Here is a 26,002-nt window from a genome sequence, read left to right as displayed (position 1 = left end):
ATTTACTTAAAACAGAAATGCAACATGACCTGAAGCAGTCACTCCATAAAAAGCCCCATTTTGGTCCAGCACATTAAGGAGGACGCAGCCTCCTTCCCTGCAGCACAGTCACTCTGTCCCTGGTGGGCTTCACACTTCTGGTCCCAGAACTGTCCCTCTGGGCAACAGCCACCCTCAGGACCAGGCCTTGGCCCTCCTGAAGGCGCGGATCTCCTCGGGGCTCCGCAGGTACTGCTCGATCTCGCTGTCTGAGATGGGCTCGTTGCCCGTCACGGCCGCGGCCGGAGCGCTCGGAGCCGCCGGCCGCAGCCTCTTCCTGGGGTGGATGAGGCAGGGGGGCAGCAGGGGCCTCAGGGTGGCCCCCTGCTGCTGCTGCCCTGCCGAGGGACAGCCCTGCTGCTGTGCCACCGCAGGAGGGCTGGGGGGGGCCCTGGCCTGGGGAGTCCTTATCCAGGGAGTCCGGGTCCACAGAGCCCTGGCCCGGGCAGCCCTGGCAGTCCTTATCCAGGGAGTCCGGGTCCACAGAGCCCCTGGGCTAGGCAGCCCTGGCTCACGGAGCCCTGGCCTGGGCAGCCCTGGCCTGGGGAGTCCTTATCCAGGGAGCCTGGGTCCACAGAGCCCTGGGCTGGGCAGACCTGGCTCACAGAGCCCTGGCCTGGGGAATCCCAGCCTGGGGAGTCCTTATCCAGGGAACCCTGGCTCACGGAGCCCTGGCCTAGGGAATCCTGGCCTGGAGAGTCCTTATCCAGGGAGCCTGGGTCCAGAGAGCTCTGGCCCGGGCACCCATGGCTCACAGAGTCCTGGCAGCCCTGGCTCACAGAGCCCTGGCTCACAGAGTCCTGGCAGCCCTGGCTCACAGAGCCCTGGCTCACAGAGTCCTGGCAGCCCTGGCTCACAGAGCCCTGCCCTGGGGCCGTGTCCTGCTGCTCCTGCCCGTCCTGCTGGCTGAAGGCGCATTTCAGCAGGAACAGCCGGTGCTGCAGCAGGTCCCCGATGTGCTTCACCACGGTCTTCTTGTCCAGGCGGAAGCCGCGCAGCCAGGAGAGCTGGGAGGCCATTCCCAGCAGGATCTCCAGCAGCTCCCTGAGCCTGAGCTGGGCCGGGGGGGGCAGCTCCACCCCTGCCAGGCGGCAGAACCGCGCCAAGGGGCACGAGAGGCGCGGGCCGGGCCGCAGCGACTGCCAGGCCAGGAAGGCCGCGGCCGTGACCACGGGCACGGGGTGCCGGCCGGTCACCAGCCACATCTCGCTGGCCAGCTCCACAATGGCCATGGTCCGGGCCAGCAGCTTCTCCTTGTCCTCCAGGAAGGGCGCGGGGACGCTGGCCGTGGGCTGGACCAGCCGGAAGCTGCGGGGGCAAAGAGGCACGGTCAGGGGGAGCCTCAGGGACAAACACTCCTGTCACCGTCATGTCTGCTGGAAAAATCACCAGGATTTCTCTGCTGGGAAGCTGAGAAGCCTCAGAGAAAAAGGAAAACAATATGATCTCATTTGCTTCTCCTGTGTTTTGCTGCTGTGGAATGTGGTAGGTGATTGTTTCATGGGTTTAATCTGAATTGTTTTTATTTATTGGCCAATGATGGTCAAGCTGTGTCAGACTCTGAGGAAAGAGTCACGAGTTTTCATTATTATCTTTCAGCCTTCTGTCTGTATCCTTTCTGTATTCTTTAGTATAGTTTAGTGTAGCATTGTTAATTATAATACAGATCATTAAATAATAAATCAGCCTCCTGAGAACACGGAGTCAGATTCAGCATTCCTCACTTAGTCTGGGAACCCTGCAAATACAAGACACACCCTGCTCCTGCCATGGCTGCTGCTCACGGGCACCAGGAGGAGTTTCTTTATGGAAAGGGTTCCCAGGCACTGGAATTGCTGCCAGGGAGGGGGTGGTGTCCCCATCTCTGGAGGTGGCACTCAGTGCTCTGGGCTGGCTGACAAGGGCGGCATCGGGCACGGGTTGGACTCGATGGCCTCAGAGATCTTTTCCAACCTCAGAGATCTGGGATCCCGTGATCCAGGGCGCCTCCCTGAGCAACTCTCTGCCCTTTCCAAACTGAGGAGAAAGGAGCAGGATGAGAATCACAAGGGAGGGACAAAAGCCAGCCCAGCCCGAGCACACACACACCTGTGTCACGGCTCAGGTGTGACAAGGGAGGGACAAAAGCCAGCCCAGCCCGAGCACACACACACCTGTGTCACAGCCCAGGTGTGACAAGGGAGGGACAAAAGCCAGCCCAGCCCGAGCACACACACCTGTGTCACAGCCCAGGTGTGACAAGGGACAAAAGCCAGCCCAGCCCGAGCACACACACCTGTGTCACAGCCCAGGTGTGACAAGGGACAAAAGCCAGCCCAGCCCGAGCACACACACCTGTGTCACAGCCCAGGTGTGACAAGGGAGGGACAAAAGCCAGCCCAGCCTGAGCACACACACCTGTGTCACAGCCCAGGTGTGACGAGGGACAAAAGCCAGCCCAGCCTGAGCACACACACCTGTGTCACAGCCCAGGTGTGACAAGGGAGGGACAAAAGCCAGCCCAGCCCAAGCACACACACCTGTGTCACAGCCCAGGTGTGACAAGGGACAAAAGCCAGCCCAGCCCGAGCACACACACCTGTGTCACAGCCCAGGTGTGACAAGGGAGGGACAAAAGCCAGCCCAGCCTGAGCACACACACCTGTGTCACGGCCCAGGTGTGACAAGGGAGGGACAAAAGCCAGCCCAGCCTGAGCACACACACCTGTGTCACGGCTCAGGTGTGACAAGGGAGGGACAAAAGCCAGCCCAGCCCAAAGACACACACCTGTGTCACAGCCCAGGTGTGACAAGGGAAGGACAAAAGCCAGCCCAGCCCGAGCACACACACCTGTGTCACAGCCCAGGTGTGACAAGGGAGGGACAAAAGCCAGCCCAGCCCCTCCACCCAGCCAGGACAAACGAGGGCTGCCAAGGGCTGGCTGCCAGGGCCCCATCACCTGCTCAGGTGCGTTGTCACCAGGTCTGCCAGGCTCAGGGCGGGCACGGAGAGCCCCAGCTCCCTCTGCAGGCTCAGGTAGACGCTGGCAAAGAGCTCCTGCTTGGCGTAGAGCAGGGAGCACACGGTGCCCATGGTCAGCGGCCAGCGGCGCTGCCGGCACGTCACCAGCACGCAGCAGCCCCCCAGCAGCTCCTTCTTCTCCAGGCTGACCAGGTGGAAGGCAGGCAGCTGCAGGGCCCTCTGGAAGTAGGACACAGCCGTTTCCTCGAACGCTGCCGGCAGCTGCAGCACCTTGCAGAGGTCCTGGACGCGCCGGATCCCTGCGGGGAGACAGGAATTGCTGCTCAGAACCATTTGCAGCAGGCTGGACTGCTGCTAGCACCCGCACACAGAGAGCCTCCCTTTCCCTCTGCAGGGGCCTGGGGGCTGACCCTGGTCTGGGGCAGTACAAAGATGAGGGAGTCAGTCAGTTGTTGGGGCCTCCGCACCAAGAGGAGCATCAAAAAGGTGCAGTGTTGTATTTTCTGGGAGCCCCGACAAAGGGAGGAATGATGCATCTTGTCAGAACCCAGGACATCCCTCTGGCTGCCCTGGATGGCTCCAGACCCTGGCAGGGGGCTCAGAGACCTTGGCACGGAGTCAGAGACACCTGTGCCTTTGATTTTAACCCCTGGAAACAATTCCCAGCTCTGTGTGAGGATTTACAAGGCACAGGAGTTTGAGTAGAGTGATAGTGAATTTGTCACAGGGTGAAAAAGTAGAATTTTGGGGTTTTAGAATGGGGGTTCAAGAGGCAAATGGAGGAATCTGGGCCTGTCCTGTCCTTCTTCTTCTCCTTCTTGTCCTCCATCTTCTGCTGTGATGGTGGCACTTTTGGATTGGTTTAGAGTAGAGACAGACTGTCCAACATAGGTGACAGGTATTGGAAAATCATTGTAAAGAAAGCACACGTGGTTGTTGGTATAAAAAACTAACACGGCCCCAAGGGCGGTCAGTGTGCCACGGGCTGAGCTGCCAGCCAGAGCTCAGCAGGCCAGAGACAGAATGGATTGGGTAAGAGAAAATAAACAACCTTGAGGAGCAGAGCCGAGGAATCTCGACTTCTTCTTCAGTCTCAGGGCTGCAAAAAAGACTCTTTAATACCTCAGGAGCCATTTCAGCAACACGAAAACCAAAAGCATCTGACTCTGTGCTCTTAGAAGGCTGATTTATTATTTTATGATCTATATTCCATTAAAGAATGGAGCAGTCTGAATTGCTGCTGGCACAGTCCAGGGGAAGGAAGCAAAAAGGACCTCTGCATAATATCCACAGATGTTCCATCCAGCTGCACAGTGAGATGTTCAGGTCCCAGCACCCACACACAGAGGATCTGGCTTTGCCTCTGCAGGGGCTGACCCCGGTCTGGGGCAGTACAAAGATGAGGGCTGATCAGGGAATAGGGGGGAGTGCCTCAGGGACATAGGAACAGACACAGGAACGGGGGAAGGAGCCAATGGGGTCTAACAGCTTTTTGAGGGAAGCTTCTTGTGCCTGCCTAGACCAGGGAATGCCCCTCCAGGGTCTCCACAATTCCCGTTTTTGATGTTATTAAGAAAGCTTCTCTGAAGGATCAACTGAATCAACACAAAACGACAAAACCAGGCAGCACTCACCCAGCCCGGCACGGCACCAAAGCCCCTCCCAGTCCCTCGGGGCAGGCAGGCACCAAGGGCCCTGCCCCGGCTCAGCTCCAGGGGTTTTTGGCACTTTTTCAGCACCAGAAGCAGGTGACACAAACGGGAGGATGGCGTGTGCAGGGGCTGCTCTTACCTCGCTGCAGGCAGCGGCTCAGCTGCTCCTTCTGGCCAGTGCTCTGGGAATAGGCGACCTCTGCAAAACAGGGCGGGATCGCTCAGTCCTGCAGGGAATCCGGAGATCTGGGGCCAGCAGACGCCCACAGACCCGGGCTGCAGCGATCAGAACTGCCTGAGGTTGGAGCGGCACAGGGAAAAGCGAGCTCTCGGATCTGAGCTCCAGACAGAGCCAGGCAACGGCCTCGGGGCTGCTCCGCTGCACTCAACGCTTTGCTAAGAGATTTCAATGAGGTTTTCATCATCTCTTTTAACAGGAAGAGATCCCCCGGGATAAATTTAAAGCTCATCAGCGGCTCCAAGCCAAACCCCGGCCGGGAAGCGCTGCGGGTGCGCCCGGGGCTGGAAAACCCCGCTGGTTGAGGGGGAGCCGGTCTGACCCGGCAGTGCCCGCACGGGCACAGAGACACAGCTCGGAGCGCTTCGCTCCTCGGGCCGGCTCGGAGAGGCCCAAACGAGCTGCGGGCCGTGGGTCCTGCGCCCCACACCCCCGAGCGCGGACGCTCCCGGTTCCACTACCGCACCCCGCAGATGCTCCTCGTCGGTGTAGGTGGTGGTGAGGAGTCCCTCGGCCAGGACGCAGCCGCAGGCGGCACAGACCAGCTGCTGCTGCGCGTAGTGCGCGTCCTCCACCAGCGACGCCGAGCCGCACTCGGGGCATCGGCCCCGCGCCGCCATGGCCGCCGCCGCCGCGCCGGGGGAGCGCCGGGGCGGGTGCACCGCCACCAGCCAATAGCGGCGCCGCCCGCCCCGAGCCCACCAATAGCGGCGCCGCCCGCGGTCCGTCCCCACTCCCGCCCGGCCGCGGCGCAGCCCCCGCACGCTGCGTCCGCCCCCCCGCCAGTTCCGCCGGGGATGGCGGCGGCGGCCCCGGGAGCGCGGGGGCAGCGGGACCCAGGCGACAACGCGGCCGCCTCGGCGGGGAACCGCAAAGCAGCCCGGCCCGCGCCCCCGAGGCCCTGATGGGCTCCTGCTCCTCCCATCCCATGCCATCCCCGCTGCAGGGTGAGGCGGCGCTGCCGTGAGGGCCCCGCGCGGTCTCTGGCGCTGCTTTACCGAAACCGCCGGGCTGCAGATGGAGCTGCTGAACGAGCCCGGCCGCCAGCGTTCCCCAGCCCCTGAGGTGTTCAGCGGGGATGGAACCAGCCCGGAATGGCCGGAGGATTGTGGAAACCCAGGGCACCGGGAATATTTCTCTGTCTGCTCTGGGGTGCCCTGACCCCCAGGGGAGCACTGACTTTCACCCTCATTCATGGAGAAAGTTTCCCGGACTTCAAGACTGACCAGAATCCACAAAAGTGTGAAATAGATTATAGAGAGCAGTGTGGGTGTGTCACTTAGGTAGGAAATTGAGGTTTTGGGATTTTTAGCGTGTTGTGGATGAAGGGCACAGGGTGACATCCTGGGTTTCTTCTTCATGCTGCTTCTCCTTCTTCTTCATGGGTGTGGGTGGCATTTTGTAATTGGGCAGGAAAGTCTGCACTGGGGCTCTTTGGGATCAGTTACTGGCTTAAAAGGGAAAATAATCCAGGTGTCAGCTCTTGATTGGATAGTTTAGCTTTAAAAGACCTTGTACCAAGAGGTTGTTGGCCATTTTGTGCCTTCTAATGAAAAGCTGCTGAACTCACAGTAGTGAGACTGTTTCACTGATAAGAAATAATAAACACTTGAGTCTGAACATGAGCTACTGTCTCAAGTGCCTTCAATCCAGAGAAACCCACCACGAAACCCCCCCAGAGGCTGAGCAGAGAGGCACAAGGAGGGGACGAGGCCCTTCTGCAACTGCTCCTTCAGAACAAAGACACAGGGGTCAGAACACCGCCTTTAAGGTGGCTTTATTTTAGTGTTCCATAAAACCAAAAGGTGTTTAAAAACAAACAGTACCCGGGCTAAGAGCAGAGAGCACAAACGGGGAACATACATTAGATCCTTCAATAATAAACAACAGCTTTGATTCTTAAGGCCCTTGAGGATGTAAAACGCCAGTCCCCTCACACCACAGGAAGGCTTTAACCAGTGTTGACAATAAAAATGAGGTACGAGGGCTGGGAGAGGCTTTTGGGGCTGAGGGGGTCGAGGACTGGGACCCCCCTGTGCCCCTCCAGGAGAGGCTCCACGGCTGCAGCCCCCCAGGGCCAGCAGAGCCCCAGGCTGTTCACCCAGCACACACTGGAACTGGCACAGAAAGGCTGCCAGGGGAGGCTGTCCCAAGTGTTAAGGCTTCATCTCTGCTAAAAGCAAAATATTATTTCTTTTCTGAATATTGTTTATTGCTTTGGTTCTGTGCAGGTCGCTCTTCCCAGCGGAGAGAAAGTCTAAAATCCAAGTTTATCAGCGAGGTACAGGATCCTCTGTGCAGAGATCCACGGAGGCACGAGGAGGAAACAAATCAATCCTTCATCTTCCTCACTCGAGAAGGCACGGGAGGCAGCAGCAGCAGCTGCAGCAAGGCCAAGCAGCACCACTGAGAATGAAACCACCACCAAGGCTGCCTTCACTCAGAGCAGAGGGGACAGCAGAAAGGAGAGAACACCCTCACTGCTCAAATAACACTAAAATGAGATAAAAGGACCTGAAGCCTTGCAAGACTCTCAGCTCCTAAGGCTTGTTTGAGGTCAGGCTGCCCACGAGGGACAGCTCTGCCAGTAAAGACTTTGGTAGCAGGAATAAACAGGAATAAAAGTGTCATTAACAGCATTTCCTTGATTTTTCTAATAAATGTTTACATCTCTGTGCAAACTGCTCCTTGCTACAAAATACAGCATTCGAGATCTCCAGTGGTTTCTGACCTTGTAAGCTCCAGACTTTGGTAGCAGGAATAAAAATGTCATTAACAGCATTTCTTTGATTTCTCCAATAAATGTTTACATCTCTGTGCAAGTCTATCGAACTGCTCCTCGCTACAGAACACAGCATTCGAGATCTCCAGTGCTTTGTGACATTGTGAGCAGACTGCTCACAGGGGGAGAGTCCCTCCAGCTGCTCCAGTCCCCCAATAAAGTGCTTCCCTGTAGAAAACTGGAGTTAGAAACTCACCCCTGGGCCAGGAGTGACCCAAAACCCCAACACTTTCCAAAGGTAGGAGTGTTTATTCCCATAGGATTAAGGCTGGAAAGCTTTCAGCTTTGGTCCTCATGAAGCTTTGGTCCTTTGCAGGGCTCTGTGGGTTTTCCAGCTTCCCTCTAAGCCTTCCATGGACTCTCCCTACCCTGGTAAATCCCAGGGGTGCCAAAAGGCACCTGCTGGGTTTGATCTGCGCGCTCGGCAAACAAAGCCCCGGTCAGGTTGCAGTGGGGGAAGCTGTGCTGGCTGCTCCCCAGCCAGGAGCTGCTCCTGCAGCCTGAGGGGATGGGGAGAACACCCCGGAGACCCCCCAGGAGCTCTGGGCTCTCCAGCACACCCAGCTCCCTCAGCCACACAAGGCTTTCCTCCCTCTGCGAGCAGCGAGGAGCAGAGCAGGCAGGAGCCCCTGTGGGCAGTGACAGCAAAAAGCACTGCAAGGCTGATCACCTTGGAAGGACCTTCAGGGTGAGCCCAGCTCGGAACAACCTCCAGAGCAGAAATTTAAGACACTGAGAGAAGAATTTCTGATTTAAAATGTACCTTAGGAAGGGCCTTCCAGGTGAGCCCCAGCTCCAACCCCCAAAGGGTTTCTGTGTCCTCAATCAGTGTAAAAATGGGCACAGAGCTCCCACAGGGCACAGGGGGTGAGAGCAGAGCCAGGGCAGAGCCAGGGCAGCCTCTGCCTGCTCGGAACAACCTCCAGAGCAGAAATTTAAGACACTGAGAGAAGAATTTCTGATTTAAAATGTACCTTAGGAAGGGCCTTCAGGGTGAGCCCAGCTCCGACCCCCAAAGGATTTCTGTGTCCTCACTGTAGTGTAAAAGGGAAAAGGTCACAGAGCTCCCACAGGGCACAAGGCGTGAGAGCAGGGCAGCCTCTGCCTGCTCTGAACAAACTCCAGAGCAGAAATTTAACACACTAAGAGAAGAATTTCTGATTTAAAATGTACCTTAGGAAGGGCCTTCAAGGTGAGCCCCAGCTCCAACCCTCAAAGGATTTCTGTGTCCTCAATCAGTGTAAAAATGGGCACAGAGCTCCCACAGGGCACAAGGGGTGAGAGCAGAGCCAGGGCAGCCTCTGCCTGCTCTGAACAACCTCCAGAGCAGAAATTTAAGACACTGAGAGAACAATTTCTGATTTAAAATGTACCTTTGGCCTAAATTCATTGACGCCATTCCTATGGTAGAAACATGCTGTGAACTCAGTGACTCCTACTCCGAAAAACCTGAAAACTTTCCCTTGAAGGACTCTTGGGAATGTCCACTTGATGAGATGAACTGAGATTTGATCAGCTTACAGTCAACTTCCAGGGCATTAATTCCTTTTAAATTCCAGCCCAGGTCTGAAGCTGGGCCATCTTTGGACCTCTCCAGTGTAGTTCATTATTATTTTAAAACAATCAAATCCTCAAGCTCTACTGTACAAGGATTTATATTGCACTACAACTTCAGATGTGGAAAGAAAAGTAATTGATCTCTAAAAGCTGCTACAAAACAAAACCATTTCAAAAACTTCTTCCTAAAGGATCATCAGTGCCTTGCTGGGAAGCAAAACACATCAAAAACCCTCCTCCTTCCCATCGCAACCAGCCTTGGGATTAATGCCTGACCTTCCCAAACAATGGGAAGAAACCAAAAAATAAATAACGTGACTTCATTACAACACCTGATGGAACTATTAATCAATCTGAGGGTTGCTCAAGGCAGGAACAGGAAAAGGTCACTTTCTGTGAGCAGCACAAGCAGCACCAGCAGCTCCTCACCCTCCCCTGGGGAACTCAGTCCTTGCCCACCAGACCCTTCACATCTTCCCAGCTTTTTTGTTGCCAGACATGGAAACTCGGAGGATGTTTGGGGTTTCCTCCATGACTCTGACGAGCAGGTTGTCGATGTAGTCCTCGAGCTCCCGCACCTGGAGGTCCTTCCTGGTGATGGTGTCCTTCTGTTTCAGCACCAGCTGGATCAGCTCATCGTGTGTCAGCTGAGCGTAGGCATAGGCAGGGTCTGAGGGATCATATTTCTTGGGAGGGAGGGAGGGAGGGAAGGGAAGGAAGGCAGGGTCAGAGCAGGCACAGCACATTCCAAACCAGACACACAACTCACAGAGCAGCAGGGTGACAGCTGCTGCCAAACAAACCTGGGAAAGCTTAAACCAGCTGCTGAAACGCACACTGGGAAAGCCGAGTTCAGGTTAGACAGCAAGAAACAGCCACCCTGCCTTTAATTCCTTTGAAAAATCTGGTTTTAACCCTCAAGCAGCATGAGAGGTACTGGGCAGCTTCTGCTGACTCCTCCAGCTCCCAGAACACTGCCCAGGCAGGGAGGGTGAGCCATCTACATCAGCCATCTACATCTACTACAGGCTCCTGTGGGCCATCACACACAGTTTAGGTGGAATCAGAACACTGCAACACCCACTGCAAGTTTTGAACCCCTTGAAACAGCAGCATGTCAGTCTGAGTCACTCAAGTCCCATCCTCTCCCCTCTCACCAGGAGGAGGCACTGCTGTTATTGCAGTTCTAACTTCCCTACTTTCCCCAAAAAACCCCGACAGACCATAAAGGGACCGTGATTTTCCCTGCTAAGCCAGGGATGCTCCCCCTTTTGGATCAGCCTGCCAGGGAAGCTGTGCCTCAAGCCTGGAGGTCTCTTTTGAGACCAGGATTATGCTGAAAGCTCCTCTCAATCCACTGCTGACCCAACTGCACAACTGTGCTCCACGGAAGTGGCTGTGCCTGAGAATCTCCTCCACAAAACACGAGCCCCAGCTCTATTTATAAGTCAGTCTGTAAAAAAATAAGCATTTAAGGACTGCTCCCACTCCTGGGGGCTGACCAAAAGGACATTCACATCCCAGCTATCTGGAATACACAAACTCTTCAAGTAAATCAAAGCTTGATTTGAAAGTGCCACATCCCTCCATACCTTCACACTCATTTCCAGCAGCTTTTCATTCATGGTGCTGATGACATTCAGGTTCTTGCTCTGAGGCTTGTTTGCCATGGCATTCATTGGCTTCACAGGATGGAGTCTGCAACAGGGAAAAAAAAAGGGTCCTGTTGTTCAGGCAGAGGAGGTGACAGCAGCATGACACAGATCTTTAGACTGAGAACAAATACAGCAAGAAATTGAGAGCCCTCCCTGCTCTATCTCCTGAAAGAAAAGAGATTCAGCTTCAGGAAGACAAAGTATTTCTAAGCCACAGGGGTTTTGTAAGTATTTTCCAGTTCTCTATCTTTACTGACTTAATGTATTGGAGATAAAGCAGCAGCAGGAAGGGAAATACATCCTGTGTGTGTCATGGAAGAAAAGCCAGGTCAGGCTACACGAGGAGACAGAACACAGGGCAGCTACTCTGATCCCTCAGAAACTGGTATTTCAGCCTGCCTTTCCCAATCAGAACATATTTGTGATCTTACAACATATCAAACACTTCTGCTGTCCTGAGACAAGTGTCAGGCCTCGTCCAAGCTGACACCGCCAGCTGTGAGGAAGTGCTGTCATTATTTGCCTCCACAGGACTTACAACACCAATTTTAATACAGGAACAAAATTTTCCTTCTATTCCAGCAGACACTGGCCCAGAGGTGTCCTAGAGCCCAGGCAGAGCTCTGCAGGCGAAGTCTCAAGGGCTGACAGGTCAGTGGCACCACTCCCACAGAGCAGGAGCTGCAGCAGTGCTGGTGATCCCTGAGGAGCCCACTCAGGCAGGAAATGAAGCACCCCATTTATCAGGTGACCCTCCTTGCTGTCTGACAAACAGCTCAGCCCCAAGGCCCTTTTGCCAGCGGGATGGAATGATTCCATTCCCCCTCCACATTCCCTAAGCTCCCCTAAGAGCTGTGAGGAGCAGCTGCTCCCCTGGGCACCCTAAGGAGCTGCACAGACCCTCCTGGAGCCAGCAGCAACCCCACACCATGTGACAGCAGCCAAGCCCTGACAAACCCAGCCCCCAGAGAAGTCAGGGCTCTCCTGGCCTGATGCAGCAGCCTCAGGGACAGATCTGCACCCAGAGGGCAAAGCAAAGCTCACACCTGCACCGAGGTACCTGCTGTGACCCCCACATGTCTCACCTGTGCTTGGGAGACACGGTTTCAGCACCCCGTGGGGTTTGGTTAGGGAACGTTTCAGAGGGTGGAACCCGTGCCTGCAGAAGTTTCTTCTTGCCCGAATTTCCCGCTTTATCTGCGAAGCCCTCGGCTCTTGGCTTTTTCGGAGACTCTGCTCTACGACTCGGGGTGTCAGAGAGAAGGGAATGAGAGGAAGAGTGGGGCTGGCGAGGACTTGATAGGGAGGAAGAGAAAGCAGAAGGCTCAGAGAAGTCACACTCTGCACGCTCCGCAGCACCTGCGCTCCTTTCCAGCTCTGGTTTCTCAAAATGATTGTCACACTCCCTGGAATGAGGTATCACACCTAAGCCTGAGCCAGCTGCCTGGACACACACCCTGGGAGCACCCACTGCAGCAGGCAGCACAGCCAAACTCCCTGGCTCACGAGCACCAGGAATGGCTCCTGCTCCTCCTCCCGGAGCAGCCGGGATCACCGGGGCTGCAGCAGAGCTATCAGAGAGCTCTCTCTGTTCTCCAGGCAAAGGTGTCAAACCTCGGGGCTGCTCTCCATTCTCTAGAACACCTCTGTCACCTGCAGTGGCCCCGCAGCTGTCCTGGCAGTCCCCCAGCAGCTCGTCATCGGAGCCTCCCTCCGGGATCACGGGCAGACCGGGCAGCGCCGAGCCCCGGTCCCCGGGAACAGGAACAGCACACCTGACACTTGTGAGACTGACAGACAAATCAGCACCACCTTCCTTTTCTCCAGGCCTGCCACTGCTCCTGCCTCTGGGTGTCACTGCAGGGGTGACAGTCTCCAAGGAGCCCCCTTGAGGGAGGCAGCCACGAGCAGCTGAGGCCTCAGGGAACGGGAGCCCCGGGGTGGATTTTGCACCATCCCCTGAAGCAGGAGCATCAGCCCTCAGCTCAGCCTGGGGACTCGCTGGGGACTTCCTCAGCAGTACAGCCAGTCGTGGGGCTGGCTTTGGGGGCACGAGGACCTCACTGCCAGCCCTCCCTGGATCCCCTTCCCCAGGGGACACCGTGCAGGCTCTCGGTGTTGGCTGCACTTGAGAAAGTGGCTCGTTTCCAGCAGGTGGAGGTGCCTGGGGCTCTAACATGGGCACACATTCTGCCCACTGCTTTCCAGCACAGCTCTCCTGCTCCTCCCTGAGCTCACTCTTGGGGGATTGTGCCCGCTCAGCCTCTGGCACGAGGCTGTCACTGCACTTGGAGAGAGACACAAAACCTTTGTCACCCCTCGTGCAGGGCTCAGTGCTCACACCACTGACCTCCACAGCTGTTCCATCAGTGCTCCAGGTGGGATGTGTGCTGTCCCCAGAGAGCTCTGTCGATGGGTCACCCCCTGCTCCCAGCTCACCCCCAAACCCTGCTCGCTCTCCTGCTGAACTCATCTGTAACCTCCCACTGGAATCCGGGGGCTGCTCTCCACCTTCCTGCCCACCCAAACCCGCATCACCTGATGGAACACCCTGCCACTCCCCAAGGACAAAGGACACAGATTTCCCACAGCCTGGCTTGCTGCTTTCCAAAGAACCCTCGGGCTGAAGCCGGGCAGAATCCCAGTGTGGCTCTGGAGCCAGCCCAGGGGGGCCAGCAGGGGGGTCAGACAAGGCGCCCAGAGGGTCTGGCACAGCTGTGACATCACTGGTTAAAGCCACATCTGCAGAGCCCCCTGAAGCACCAGGAGCAGGGCGTCCTGCAGAGGAACAATCCTCCCCACCAGGAAGGCAGGAAGGGGAAGAACCATCCTGGGAAGCTGGCACTGCCTGTCCCCCACGCTTGGACACGAAGGGATTGTTGTCCTTGAAAGGACAGTCAGAGGGGACAGAAGGTGTGCATGGGCCAGAGAGACCCTGGGAAGCCTCAGAGCCCTCAGGACCCTGCCCCCAGCCAGCAGCAAAAGGATTATTGCCCCTGGCAGAGAGCTGCCCAGGAAGAGGCACTTTGGGAACAGAGGCTGCAGGATGATGGGATGAAGGGAAACGGGCGATGCTGTCGGGATGCAGGGCTCTGGATGCCCTGTCCCACTCAGGAGTAAAAGGGTTCTTGTCATTCCAGAGCTCTGCAGCAAAAGCAGGAGAAGTGAGAGAGGCAGGAGAACTAGTGGTGTTTTCAGAGTCTGGCACTTGGACTGTCTGCCCCAGTTCAGAAATAAAAGGATTATTGGCACTGCTGATACGGTGCACAGAGAGAAAAGCAGGGAGGGGGTCAGGTGCAAGAGTAGGAAGCGTGGCTTTGGGTTCCTCCTCTGGAGACAGGCCCAGTCTGCAAAAAGGGACAAAAAACTCGCATGTCACTTGCAGATGCAACACGAGGCAGGAACAGACAAGCTTTAACACCAGCCTCCATCAGCTCTGCCACTGGAGATGAGCTATACCTTACGGAGACCTCAGAGAGAGGTCCCCTTGTCTGTGAGACTTTACATCCTGAACTGCACTTTTACCAAGCACTGGGCTTGTGTCAGCACTCTCCTGCTGCAGAGCCTGGCTTTGCTGCTTTAAGCACCATCTCTTTGCACCCCAAGCAGGTTTATTAGTATGTAAAACACTGCACAGGCAGGAAACTCAGACTTGCAATGAGGAGTTAGGGACACACACAAAACACAGCCTTATTAGTAGGGCACACCTACATATATATATATATAAAATAAGCCCCATACACAATTTATATATCTGTATGAAGGATAAAGGAGCAGAATTTCCGAAAAAGCCTTGTGTAAAAACCACACAAAATCCCTCTGTGCTGCTGTGAACGATGCCAAAAGCAGAAGGGCTCCAAGGCTACCCTTTGGAAGACCACAGCCAAGTAGGGAAGAGGAAAGCAGAGACGTTAGAACGGGCATTTCAGACCCTGGGGAGGCTGCAGCCACACAGCTCAGACAGAGTTAGTTTGTGCAAGAGATCCAGCAAGAAAATTCACCCCTTCAGCACCTGCACAGGTGCCTCCTGCGCTAGAGAACCCCTATTTCAGCATCACTTACAAGGAGCACCCCTACATCCATCTTTTACTCGCACTGAGGAAGAACCTGGGAGTTGTTCTTTGCTACGGAAGCGCCCAACGCCAGCGTAAAACCCGCGGGTACCCGCAGAGCGGCACCTGAGCTCAGGTGTGGCAGACACAGCCCGCTGCCACCTGCCACCAGCACTGCCCACCGGACTGCTGCCAGCAGCTGGCACCCACCTGGGTTTCACAGCTTTGGTCTTGGCTGGAGCAGCTTTCTCGGGTTTCCGTTCCTCCTCGCAAGGGCTGAGCAGCTGCTTGGTTGTGGCGGCCTCCTCCGCGTGGTGAGCGTCTCCTGACGGGCTCCCTCTCCCCACATCTGCTGGGGCTTCAGGGCATTTGGCCTCCTCTTCACTCTTCTCTTCCAGAATTGTGTTTTCCTCACTCTGCAGGGTCCTGTCGGGAATAATCTCAGCATCGCTGGGCTTCGCTGTTTCCTTCTTCCCAGTGACCAGGGAGAGCAAGGCAGACTTTTTGTGGTCTGGTTTTTTGGTCTCTCTAACAGGCTCAACGGTTGGTGGAACGCTGGTGTCCAGGTGCTCCTCACTGCTGAGCAGTTTGTATGACGGTAAAGTCATGGATTTGAAGGTCTCCAAGGATGTGGACCCAGAGAATGCCTGCCCAGGAGAGGTTCTCCCCATCTCTTCAGGTGATTTCGTGGACCTGGAGGACAGGTTCTCCTCTGAAGCAAAGAGCTGCTTCCTCCTGAGGTTGTGAGGAGAGGGGGAGGAGGTTGGAGTCTTGTCCTTCGTCGTGGTCTCTTCCATATAAACGTGACTGCCATTGATGCACAGACTAGACTTGGACACGGGATCACTTTTGGATTTAAGGCCACTGAACAAAGAGAGCCCATCCTTTTTGGTATGGTTAGTGGTTCCCTGGGTTAGCTGCCTACTGTCCAAAAAGGCTGGTTTACGAGATTTAAACAGAGGAGAAGGAGCTGGCTTCTGTTCCGGCACACTTTCAAAGGATCCTGGAAGAAAAAAAAAACAGGGAGAAATTGAAGATGCAAGAATAACCTTTTCTCTGACACTACTGACAGCCTCAGTGCCAGCAGGGGCTTCCTGTGGATTTGTTCAGAAAGGAGAATTTAACCAGTGCTGTGAAAGTGTAAAGAACCCTTTGGGGGAAGGTTTTGTGCCAACACTCACGTTCTGAGGCAGGAGAGGTCTCGGACTCCTCCTCATCCCACTGCGCCTGGAAGTCGCTGGGTCGCAGGCGAACCCTCTGGGTGAGGGGCTGCTGAGTGGGCAGCACTGACATGGACTGGGACAGGGATGTCTTCTGCAGGCCAGGCTTGGAGAACAGCGCTTTGAACTTGGATTTCTTCTTCTCCTTCTCCACTGCCTCATCCTCGCTGTCAGCAGGGGAGTGGGACGTGCTGGGGACGATGGCCGACGCCGTGTCTGAGAGGCCACTGCTCCTCTTGCCCTTGAGCTTGTCTTTGAGCTTCCCGAAGGGAGAGCGGGGCTTGTCCTTCATGGACAGATCAAACATGCTGGCTGTCATGTTGCTCCTCATGAACTGGATATCCACCTCGATCTCCCCTCTCTCTTTCTCCTTTTTCCCTGGTTTGGAGCGAAGCTTGTACCACCTGCAGCAACAAGATTTCTTTAACCGCCAGTAATTGAGAACACAGAAGGTGCTTATGGCTGAAAAATCAAATCAGCCCAGAGTGTAGGAAAAGAAAGCCTTTAATCTTATAGTGACGTCTCCCTCACAGCCCCAGGTGCCAAAGAAAACACTCCTTATCGTAAACAAAGTTATTATTAAGATTTGGTTTAAAACCAGATCAGGAAGGGTTAAAAAAAAGGAGAAAAAACAGAGGCACAACATGGAATTCCTGTATTTCAGCTCAGCCACCCTCCTCTGCCCTTTCATCTCTCCTCCTGACACTGGCAGGGGCCACAGCTTTGAAGTAGAGCGAGAGCAGCAGCCTCAGAGCTGCACACGAGTCCCACGCCCTCATACCTTTCATTCCAGCTCCTTAATGCCTCCTAAGCCAAGGAACCCCTAATCAACACCAGAGAGCCAACCCCAGCCTCCCAGACCTCGGGGATTTCCACTCCCCTCTCCAGGCTCGTGACTGGCACGCACCAGGAAGGGCATTGCTCAGGCAGAGCCTTCTCCCTCCCCTAACACAGCTCCCCAGCGTCGAGCTCCGCATGGGCAGCGCCCAGGGCATCCCAAACCACAATCCCACCACCCCCACGCCCTCAACCACCCCTCGGTGACAGTCAAACCACATCTGAGCCAGCACGGAGAACGATCAGCACTGCACACCAGTATGGTTTTGTTTGTTGATGGAACCGCAGTGTTCCTGACCCCACAGAACCCATAGGAAAGGCTCCCTGGAAACTGCTTGGATTCTTCCTCCTCACCAGCTGGAACGGGGAAATAAAGGCAACAAACAGAGCATGCAAATGTGCCCCGCCATCAAATTTGCACTTCAGCCTCCAAAGGTATACTGGAAACAACAAAAGAGAACAGGAAGAGGTGATTTGCTCCAGAGAAAATTCAAAACTAATGGGGATAACTGAAGGAGATGGATTCGGGAATCTGCTACAGACAATGTGGAAGAAATTCTTCCCTCTGAGGGTGGTGAGGCCCTGGTCCTGGAGAAACTGTGTCTGTCCTGTCCCTCAAAGTGTTCAAGGCCAGGTTTGGAGCAATGGTCCAGCGGAAGCTGTCCCTACCCAGGGCAGGGGGTGGAACAAGATGGGCTTTAAGGTCCATTCTGGGATTCTGTGACTAAACAAACACTTGACTGACAGTCAGGCGCTCTGGCCTGGGCTTAGAAGACACCCAGGAAAGGGTTTTTATCAGGAGACCGAGGCTTTGCCCAGTCCCTGGAGCTGCAGCAGCCCAGGAATCACAACCCCTTTGCCTTTAACACGAGCCAGCGCTGGGCACTTTTGTTCCAAAGCCGTGATTTCCAGGAGCATCCTGCGCTCGCAGGGCTTCGGTGCCACAATTGATCCCGTGTGTCCCGGGAGCCACGGGCCAACACCGTGCTCAGCAAAGGCAGCTCAGCCCTGGCTGAAAGCAGCACCCTGGGGGCGGCTGGAAGGAAATCACAGACTGACAACCCCCAAACCACAAAAAAATCTCATTAGTGGCACTTATGGTGTTAGCGAGCACCTGTCAATCAACATCTATCTATTTTCCAAATAAAACTACTCCTTTACGGCTACACATCACCGTGGCAGCAAGAACAAAAACAGGCTTCAAACAGGAAACTGAGGGCTGGAAACAACTGAAAACATGAGAAATTTCCCCAGGAATACCAAAGCTGTGTTTTCTTTTTTTTTTTTTCTCCCCCTCAATTTTCCTCTGCCCAGACACAAAGGAACGCGCCCAGGAGCCCGAGGCACCGAGCTCTGCTGACCAAGGGGCTCCGCAGTGTAAACACAGCCAAGTCTGACACAGCCTTAATGAACCCGCGGCCTAATTAAGCCTTGACAAGCGGGACGGCTCCGGCGGTGCTCAGGTGAGGCAGGGGAGGAAGGTGACTCACCAGCACATTACAAGGCTGCTGACTCCCAGTAAAACCCTGCCGGGCACCACCCCTGGGTTTCACCGTGCCCCGTGTTTGTGTTCAAAGCAGCCAGTGTGACACACACAGCAGGAGCGGCCCCGGCTGGGAGCCTGTGGAAGGTGGAATTATCCACCCTGACACGCTTCAAGTGTTTGTTAGCAAAAATAAAAACCGGCTGTCGGAGCGCTCGGTGCCTGCTGGAAGGAGCAGCACTCTGAGGACATCAGGTTTCGGGGGTCAGGCTGGCTGTTTTCTCTGCAAGGGCAGCAACTCACACAGAAATGTTTGAAAATCAAACCCGAGGTCCAGGCAGGACTGGCTGGAAAAGTTGTCTCTGGACCCCCAGCCTCTTCCAGGGGAAGGCATTCCCCAGCTGTGCGGGCTCATAGGGGTCACCTGCTCCAAGGGGTCACCCTGCGGGCACTTTTGGGGCTTCAGGGGTCCCTGTGGGGAACAAGAGTCCGCCACCAGAACCCCCCACTGCCCTGGGGCACAGGGTGACCCCCAGGCTGCGGAACACACGGACTGCCACGGGGGCACAGGGGACTCCCCCATGCCTGAGGAGCACAGAGGTTTCCATGAGGAACAGGAGGAGCTGGGCCTCTTCCAGAGGCACCCCCACCATCCTCCCCAGCCCCCGTCGGGCACAGAAACCCCCTCATCCCTCTCTGTGACCCCCGTGGGCCTGAGAGACCCCCCCCAAACCTCCTCCTAATCCTCCACAGGACCCGGAGGGGCCTCTCCATCCTCCTCCCCAGCCCCCGTGGGGCACAGAAATCCCCTCGTTGCTCTCCCAGACCTCCGCGAGGAGCACAGATCCCCTCCAAACCTCCCCGTGACCCTCGTGGGCCCGAGAGACCCCCCCAAACCTCCTCTGCAGGACCCGGAGGGGCCTCTCCATCCTCCTCCCCAGCCCCCGTGCGGCACAGAAATCCCCTCATCCCTCTCCATGACCTCTGTGGGCCCGAAAGACCCCCCCAAACCTCCTCCTAATCCTCCACAGGACCCGGAGGGGCCTCTCCATCCTCCTCCCCAGCCCCCGTGGGGTACAGAAATCCCCTCATGGCTCTCCCAGACCTCCGTGGGCCCGAGACCCCCACCAAAACCTCCTCCCCATCCTCCACAGGACCCGGAGGGGCCGCTCCATCCTCCTCCCCAGCCCCCGTGGGGCACAGAAATCCCCTCATCCCTCTCCGTGACCCCCGTGGGCCCGAGACCCCCATCAAAACCTCCTCCCCATCCTCCTGCCCCCCAAACCTCCTCCTAATCCTCCACAGGACCCGGAGGGGCCTCTCCATCCTCCTCCCCAGACTCGTGGGGCACAGAAATCCCCTCATGGCTCTCCCAGACCTCCGTGGGCCCGAGAGACCCCCACCAAAACCTCCTCCCCATCCTCCTGCCCCCCAAACCTCCTCCTAATCCTCCACAGGACCCGGAGGGGCCTCTCCATCCTCCTCCCCAGCCCCCGTGGGGCACAGAAATCCCCTCATCCCTCTCCGTGACCCCCGTGGGCCTGAGAGACTCCCCCCAAAACCTCCTCCGCAGGACCCGGAGGGGCCTCTCCATCCTCCTCGCCAGCTCCCCAGGACACAGCAGCCCTCGCCCCCCCTCTCCCCGAGGCTCGCCATCGCTGCCCGGAGCCCCCCGGTCGCACCTGGTGTGCTGCCGGCCGCCGCCGTCCCTCAGCGCGGCCAGCTCCACCTCGGCGCGGCCCAGGAACTTGTCGGCGCCGGCCAGGGCGCGGTGCAGCACCGTGAGGCGCAGCGCGGCGGGCCGCGCCGGCAGCTCGAACGTGGCCTCCTCCCGCCACAGCGGCTCCCCCCGGCACCGCTCGGCCACCGACGTGCGGAACTTGTCGCGGCCCAGCGCCATCACCGCGTACGCGTCGCTGCCGCCCGCCGCCGCCTTGGCGCGCAGCCCCCCGCGCCCGCAGCACCGTCACCCGCACGTGGGTGGGCGCCCAGCCCGGGGCCGCGCCCGCCATGGCTGCAGCGAGCGGCGGGGACGGGGACGGGCCGCGAATGCACCGGGACGGGCCGGGAGCGGCGGCGGCGGCGGCGGCGGCCGGGGAGCGCCGCCCCGCCCCTCTCGCGAGAGCGCGGGAAGGGCGGGGCCCGAGGGGGCGGGGCCTGGGTGCGCAGGTGAGTGCAGGTGAGTACAGGTGAGTACAGGTGTGTACAGGTGTGTACAGGTGTGTACAGCTGAGTACAGATGAGTGCAGGTGAGTACAGGTGAGTACAGGTCTGTACAGCTGAGTACAGGTGAGTACAGGTGAGTGCAGGTGAGTGCAGGTGAGTACAGGTGTGTACAGGTGTGTACAGGTGTGTACAGCTGAGTACAGATGAGTGCAGGTGAGTACAGGTGAGTACAGGTCTGTACAGCTGAGTACAGGTGAGTACAGGTGAGTGCAGGTGAGTGCAGGTGAGTACAGGTGTGTACAGGTGTGTACAGCTGAGTACAGATGAGTGCAGGTGAGTACAGGTGAGTACAGGTGTGTACATGTGTGCACAGGTGAGTACAGGTGTGTACAGGTGTGTACAGGTGAGTGTGTACAAGTGTGCACAGGTGTCTATGCATGGATGTGTACAAGTGAGTACAGGTGTGTACAGGTGAGTACAGGTGTGTACATGTGTGCACAGGTGTGTACAGGTGTGCACAGGTGTGCACAGGTGTCTATGCATGGGTGTGTACTAGTGAGTGAGTACAGGTGAGTACAGGTATGTACAGGTGAGTGTGTACAGGTGTGCACAGGTGTCTATGCATGGGTGTGTACAAGTGAGTACAGGTGTGTGCAAGTGTGTACAGGTGAGTGTGTACAGGTGAGTACAGGTGAGTGTGTACAGGTGAGTACAGGTGTGTGCAGGTGAGTACAGGTGTGCACAGGTGTCTATGCATGGGTGTGTACAGGTGAGTACAGGTGTGTACAGGTGAGTGTGTACAGGTGTGTACAGGTGTCTATGCATGGGTGTGTACAGGTGAGTGTGTACAGGTGTGCACAGGTGTCTATGCATGGATGTGTACAAGTGAGTACAGGTGTGTGCAGGCGTGTACAGGTGAGTGTGTACAGGTGCATACAGGTGTCTATGCGTGGGTGTGTACAAGTGAGTGAGTACAAGCGTGTACAAGTGAGTACAGGTGTGTACAGGTGTGTACAGGTGTCTGTGCATGGGTGTGTACAGGTGAGTACAGGTGTGTACAGGTGAGTGTGTACAGGTGTGCACAGGTGTCTATGCATGGGTGTGTACAAGTGAGTACAAGTGAGTACAGGTGTGTGCAGGTGTGTGCAGGTGTGTACAGGTGAGTACAGGTGAGTGTGCACAGGTGTGCACAGGTGCCTGCAGGGACACGCTGCAGCATCCCGGCTCGGGTTCCTGTGCCGGAGCTGCATTTCCCTGGCACCGGGAGGTGGCACTGGGCGGCTCGGGCAGCTCTGCCCTCCCGGCCTGCGGGAGCACGGGCAGGGCTCGGGGCAGCGCCCCGGCTCGCCCAGCCCGGCTGTTCCCCGCTGGCCACGGCCCCGGGAGGGGGATGGACCCCCCGACCCTCAGGGAGCAGCGCACGGAGCAGCACCCGCTGCTCGGGACAGGTGTGGAGGCTCCGCAGACATCCAGAGGTTTATTTCACACGGCGGGGGGACACAAACCGGGACAGAAACTGTGCAGTCGCTGAACGTGCTGACACCAGCTTGTGCCCGAGGTGCTGCGGGGCAGCGCAGCGTGGGCAGGGCACGTCTGCACTCGTGGGAGATGAGAATCCACCTCCGTCCCCCAGGGGCACGGACACCGTCCCAAACGAGAGGGGGAAGCTGCCGAGAGACCCGGCCCGATCCCGGTCCCGGTCCCTGCGTTTGGAAGGGCTCCGTGCTCGGAGCTGCCCTCGCTCCCCTGAGCTTTTCCTTTGCTGAAGGCATCGCCGCAGCTCCTGGATTGCGCTCAGCCCCGGAATGCAGCAGCTGGGGCAGGGGTGGAAATCCTGGGAAGGGCTTGAGCCTGCAGGAGGCTCCTCTCTCCTCCTCAGCAGACTGTCCGAAACTGGCCAAGCCTGGGACAACAGGGTCCTTTGTCCTTCAAGAAAGCAGAGCTGGCAGTCTCCACATCCCACTGCCAGCCGTGCCAGGAACACCCCAGATGGGAGTTTGTCCCCTGTCCACACATCCCTGAGGTTGTGCTGCGCCTTGGTGAGCAGCTCCAGAGCTTTTCCCCAGCTCCAGGTCTCCAGCAGCGACGGCACGCAGGAGCTGGTGCTGTCCCAAACCACCAGCGCTCCCAAGGGAGATCCTCCTCCTCCTCCTCCTCTCCGGGTGGGTGCAGGCACCACAGGCTCCTGCCAGCACCGTCACCCCCGGCGCTGCTTCTGCAACCCCGGCCCTGCAAGGAGAGGGTGGGAGGTGACACAGTGCCACCCAGCAGGCTCGGCTGGGGACAGGGACCCGCAGCCACCCCCCGCAGCGGGCACAGAGGGGATCCGGGAGCGCGGTGCGCAGCCCCAGCGAGCCAGGCGGGCAGCACAAGGAGGGTTAAAGCGGCTGTGGCCGGGCTGATCCGGACTCACGTGCCCGAACCCGGGCAGCAGCCCGGGGCTGGCCACGGGCTCCGGTCCCCGGGGAGGGTGGCGGCCAAGGCGGGCAGAGGAGAGGCCGGAGCGACGATGACCCGGCCGGGGGAAGCGCTCTCCTCCCGGCTCTCGGCTGCTCTCAGTCAGTCGGACGGACCCGCGGGCGTCTCTCCCTCAGCAAATCTGAAACGGGGGAGCGCAGGGGTGAGAGCCCAGACCCTCCCACCACGCAGCACCCCGTGTCCCCAGCATGGCTCAATCCTGCCCAGGGAACACCTCCGGCACCTCTACTGCACATCTCTGCTGCCCGCGCAGCCTGGCAGGAAACCTCTCCAGCCCTCAGGCATCAGGAGAGAAACGCGGTTAAAATCCACAGTGAGCAGAAGAACTCCAATTTTGCCATATTAATAATAATAAAAAAAAAAAACTCAGCGTGGAAAAACCCCACCCTGCAATTGGAGGTGCAGATCCGTGTCAGGGTGCCGGCAGGGCAGAACCACAGCATGGGTGTCCCCGTCATCTCTGCCAGCCCCTGCCACCCCTGCCAGCCCCTGCCAAACCCCACTAGCCCTGCCAGCCCCTGCCAGCCCCCTGCTCTGCGCGGGCTGCCGGCTCAGGGAGCTCATTTCCCGTCATGGGACGGAGCTGGATAAAATTAATTCCCTTCCCAGGTTTGCACCGCTGGAGGGCAAAGCAACCTGCAGAGCCCAGAGCGGCGACCGCAGCCGCAGTGCCTCGCTGCGGAGGGGGTCCCCGCGTTTTCCTTCTTTAGCAGCAAAAAGTGGGATCGGGAGGAGAAGGGGGAAATGCCGGGCTTGGGGACACTTTCCTGCTCTGCTGGTTTGCTTCCCTGTTCACCGCCCGTGTTTCCTTTACCCAGGATCAGCAGACCAGGTTCTGGCAGGCTGGAGTGGGACTGGTTGGGATCCCAATTTTGCAGCCCAGTGGAGGTGCCAGAGTTTTAGAGGAACATCAGGGAGCGGGGCCATGGTGGCCAGTCCCACATCCCAGAGCCTCTCCCATGTACCCCGGGGGTCTGCCTGCTCCCCCAGCTCTGCACTGCACTGTCAGAGCACAGTCCCAGCACCGAGAGCCCCCCAATTCACACCCCAAAGGGCTGGACCGGACCCCCCGAGTCCCTCCCGAACAAATGCCTGCAGGTACCTACTCGTGCAGCTGGGAACACAGCGAGGTCTGCGCGCCCTGCAGCCGGGACTCGCCCGGGGGCCGCTGCCGGTGGCCACCGCCCTGCGGCAGAGGAGTCTCCTCTGTTCTGCTGCCGCTGCCCCGAGCCTCGCCGTCCTCGCCGGGGCGCCCGGGGGCCGCCTTGCTGTCCCCTGCGGGACCCCCCCGAGGGCTGAAGGCGCAGGGGCAGCGCTGCAGGTCCTGTGAGACGGCGTGGAGCCGGCGGTCGGCGCGGCGCGGGCAGCACAGCAGCTTGCGGAAGGCGCTCCTGAAGTCGGGGCTGCGGCAGTAGATGATGGGGTTGAAGGCCGAGTTGATGTAGCCCAGCCAGTTGAGGAAGAGAAAGAGCTGGTCGGGCACCAGCGAGCGGCAGAAGACCTTGATGATGTTGGCCACGAAGAAGGGCAGCCAGCAGAGAGTGAAGACGCCCATGATGATGCCCAGGGTTTTGAGCGCCTTGTGCTCCTTGATGGCCAGCAGACGGGAGGGCCGCCTGCGCCGGCTGCTCCTGCCCGTGGGGCTGGGCGGCTCCTGCAGGAACCTCACCTTGTCCTTGCCGATGAGCTGCACGTGCCGCGAGGCCACGGCGAAGACTCGCACGTAGACGAAGATCATGACGAGCAGGGGCACGTAGAAGGAGATGGTGGAGGAGACGATGGCGTAGGTCACGTTGGTGACAAAGTCGCAGCAGCGCGGGTCCTCGTAGCAGCGCGCCGCCCGCTCGTCCGCCCCGTCCCGCCACCAGTGGTTCATGATGGGCAGGAAGGAGATGAAGGCAGAGATGGCCCACACCAGGCACACCACGGCCCGGGCCCGGCTTTTGGTCACCAGCGCCTCGTACTGCAGCGGGGAGGTGATGGCCAGGTAGCGATCCACGGCGATGGCGCACAGCGTCTCGATGCTGGCCGTGACGCACAGCACGTCCAGCGAGGTCCACAGCTCGCACACCGTGGTGCCGTAGGGCCAGTGACCGCTCAGCAGGATGGTGGCCCCCGGCGGCACCACCAGCAAGCCCATGATGAGGTCGGCGCACGCCAGCGAGGTGATGAAGACGTTGGTCATGGTCTGCAGCCGCGGCGTCTTGGCGATGGCCACAATCACCAGCAAGTTCCCGGCCACGGTGACCAGGACGGTGAGGCTGATGGCGGTCCCCAGCACCCACTGCCGGCCCAGGCTGCCGGCCCCGCTGCAGTTGCCGGAGCCCCCCCAGGCGCTGCCGTTGCCCGCGGGGAGGGGGCTCATCTCGGCCCGGCTGCGGGCACCGGCCCCGCGCCCCGCCGTGCGCTCCCCGCCGCGCTCCCGGCGCAGCCCTCGGGCCGGACCGGCGGGGCCGGGTCCCCTCCGCGCCGGAGGAGGAGCCTTTAAAGGCACGGGGCGGCCCCGGGCTGCTCGCTCCCGAGAGCGAGGGAAGGGGAACGGGCGGCGGCACCTCCTCCCCCCGGACGCGCTGCCCCGGCCCGCCCCGCTCCCCCCGGCATCCCCGCCGGACGCCTCAGCCCCTCGCCGTGCTCTCCCGCCCTTCTCCGTGCTCTCCATCCTCTCTCCCTGTGCCCTCCAGCCGCTCTCTGATTCCCCAGTCCCACTCGTCTGTCCCTGTTCTGCACCCTGCCGTGCACACATCCCCTCCCTGAGCGCCACCGTGAGCCCTCACGGTGCCCCCCTCGTGCCCCTCTCCGTGCACCCCTCGCTGTGCTCAGACCCTCCCTGGGCAGGACAGACTGTCCCTGGCGGGGACAGTGACACCCCTGTCATCCCCCG

At 58.3% G+C, this 26,002-nt stretch overlaps 3 protein-coding genes across 5 annotated transcripts; all 3 read right to left on the bottom strand.

Annotated features, from left to right (window-relative positions):
- Positions 1–116: 116 nt before the first annotated feature.
- BRF2 (BRF2 RNA polymerase III transcription initiation factor subunit) lies at positions 117–5,542 on the bottom strand. The gene is made up of 5 exons (XM_038160223.1): positions 5,358–5,542; positions 4,793–4,852; positions 2,979–3,300; positions 897–1,347; positions 117–435 (listed from the first exon to the last, which is right to left on the bottom strand). The coding sequence occupies exons 1-5, from the start codon at positions 5,509–5,511 to the stop codon at positions 175–177; spliced, it is 1,248 nt and encodes a 415-aa protein (XP_038016151.1). The 5' UTR covers positions 5,512–5,542; the 3' UTR covers positions 117–174.
- Positions 5,543–8,620: 3,078 nt separating this feature from the next.
- RAB11FIP1 (RAB11 family interacting protein 1) lies at positions 8,621–20,669 on the bottom strand. The gene is given in 6 exon segments (XM_038160214.1): positions 8,621–9,916; positions 10,823–10,928; positions 15,148–15,940; positions 16,119–16,561; positions 20,160–20,425; positions 20,427–20,669. Coding segments are annotated over 6 exon segments (1,890 nt in total). The 5' UTR covers positions 20,490–20,669; the 3' UTR covers positions 8,621–9,697.
- A 1,812-nt stretch (positions 20,670–22,481) lies between these two features.
- On the bottom strand, positions 22,482–25,608 carry LOC119710797 (beta-4C adrenergic receptor-like). Of its 3 annotated transcripts, XR_005259628.1 has the most exons (3): positions 24,228–25,607; positions 23,057–23,242; positions 22,482–22,872 (listed from the first exon to the last, which is right to left on the bottom strand). XR_005259628.1 is itself a non-coding variant. In XM_038160208.1 (2 exons), exon 1 carries the CDS (start codon positions 25,484–25,486, stop codon positions 24,224–24,226), a length of 1,263 nt encoding a protein of 420 aa, XP_038016136.1. In that variant the 5' UTR covers positions 25,487–25,608; the 3' UTR covers positions 22,482–23,242. The 3 variants fall into 3 exon arrangements, 2 of the variants coding, with proteins under 2 accessions (XP_038016136.1, XP_038016135.1); XM_038160208.1 differs by having other exon boundaries at positions 22,482–23,242; positions 24,224–25,608; XM_038160207.1 differs by having other exon boundaries at positions 22,482–23,242.
- Positions 25,609–26,002: the final 394 nt, after the last annotated feature.

This window comes from Motacilla alba, chromosome 22 (assembly GCF_015832195.1).
Source record: "Motacilla alba alba isolate MOTALB_02 chromosome 22, Motacilla_alba_V1.0_pri, whole genome shotgun sequence".
NCBI classification, from domain to species: domain Eukaryota; kingdom Metazoa; phylum Chordata; class Aves; order Passeriformes; family Motacillidae; genus Motacilla; species Motacilla alba.
Note: the sequence above shows the minus strand (reverse complement) of the source record. Positions and strands in the feature narration are given on the sequence as shown.

What these genes read in the sequence shown, in the direction of transcription:
- BRF2 (XM_038160223.1), bottom strand. Translation starts at nt 5,511, where the DNA reads ATGGCGGCGCGGGGCCGATGCCCCGAGTGCGGCTCGGCGTCGCTGGTG. An exon ending in CGACGAGGAGCATCTGCGGG is followed by an intron (nt 4,853 to 5,357) that starts GTGCGGTAGTGG and finishes CCTGTTTTGCAG; the next exon opens with AGGTCGCCTATTCCCAGAGC. An exon ending in CGGCCCCAGGGCAGGGCTCT is followed by an intron (nt 436 to 896) that starts GTGAGCCAGGGC and finishes AGGACTCCCCAG; the next exon opens with GCCAGGGCCCCCCCCAGCCC.
- LOC119710797 (XM_038160207.1), bottom strand. Translation starts at nt 25,486, where the DNA reads ATGAGCCCCCTCCCCGCGGGCAACGGCAGCGCCTGGGGGGGCTCCGGC. An exon ending in CTGTGTTCCCAGCTGCACGA is followed by an intron (nt 23,243 to 24,227) that starts GTAGGTACCTGC and finishes CCCCCGTTTCAG; the next exon opens with ATTTGCTGAGGGAGAGACGC.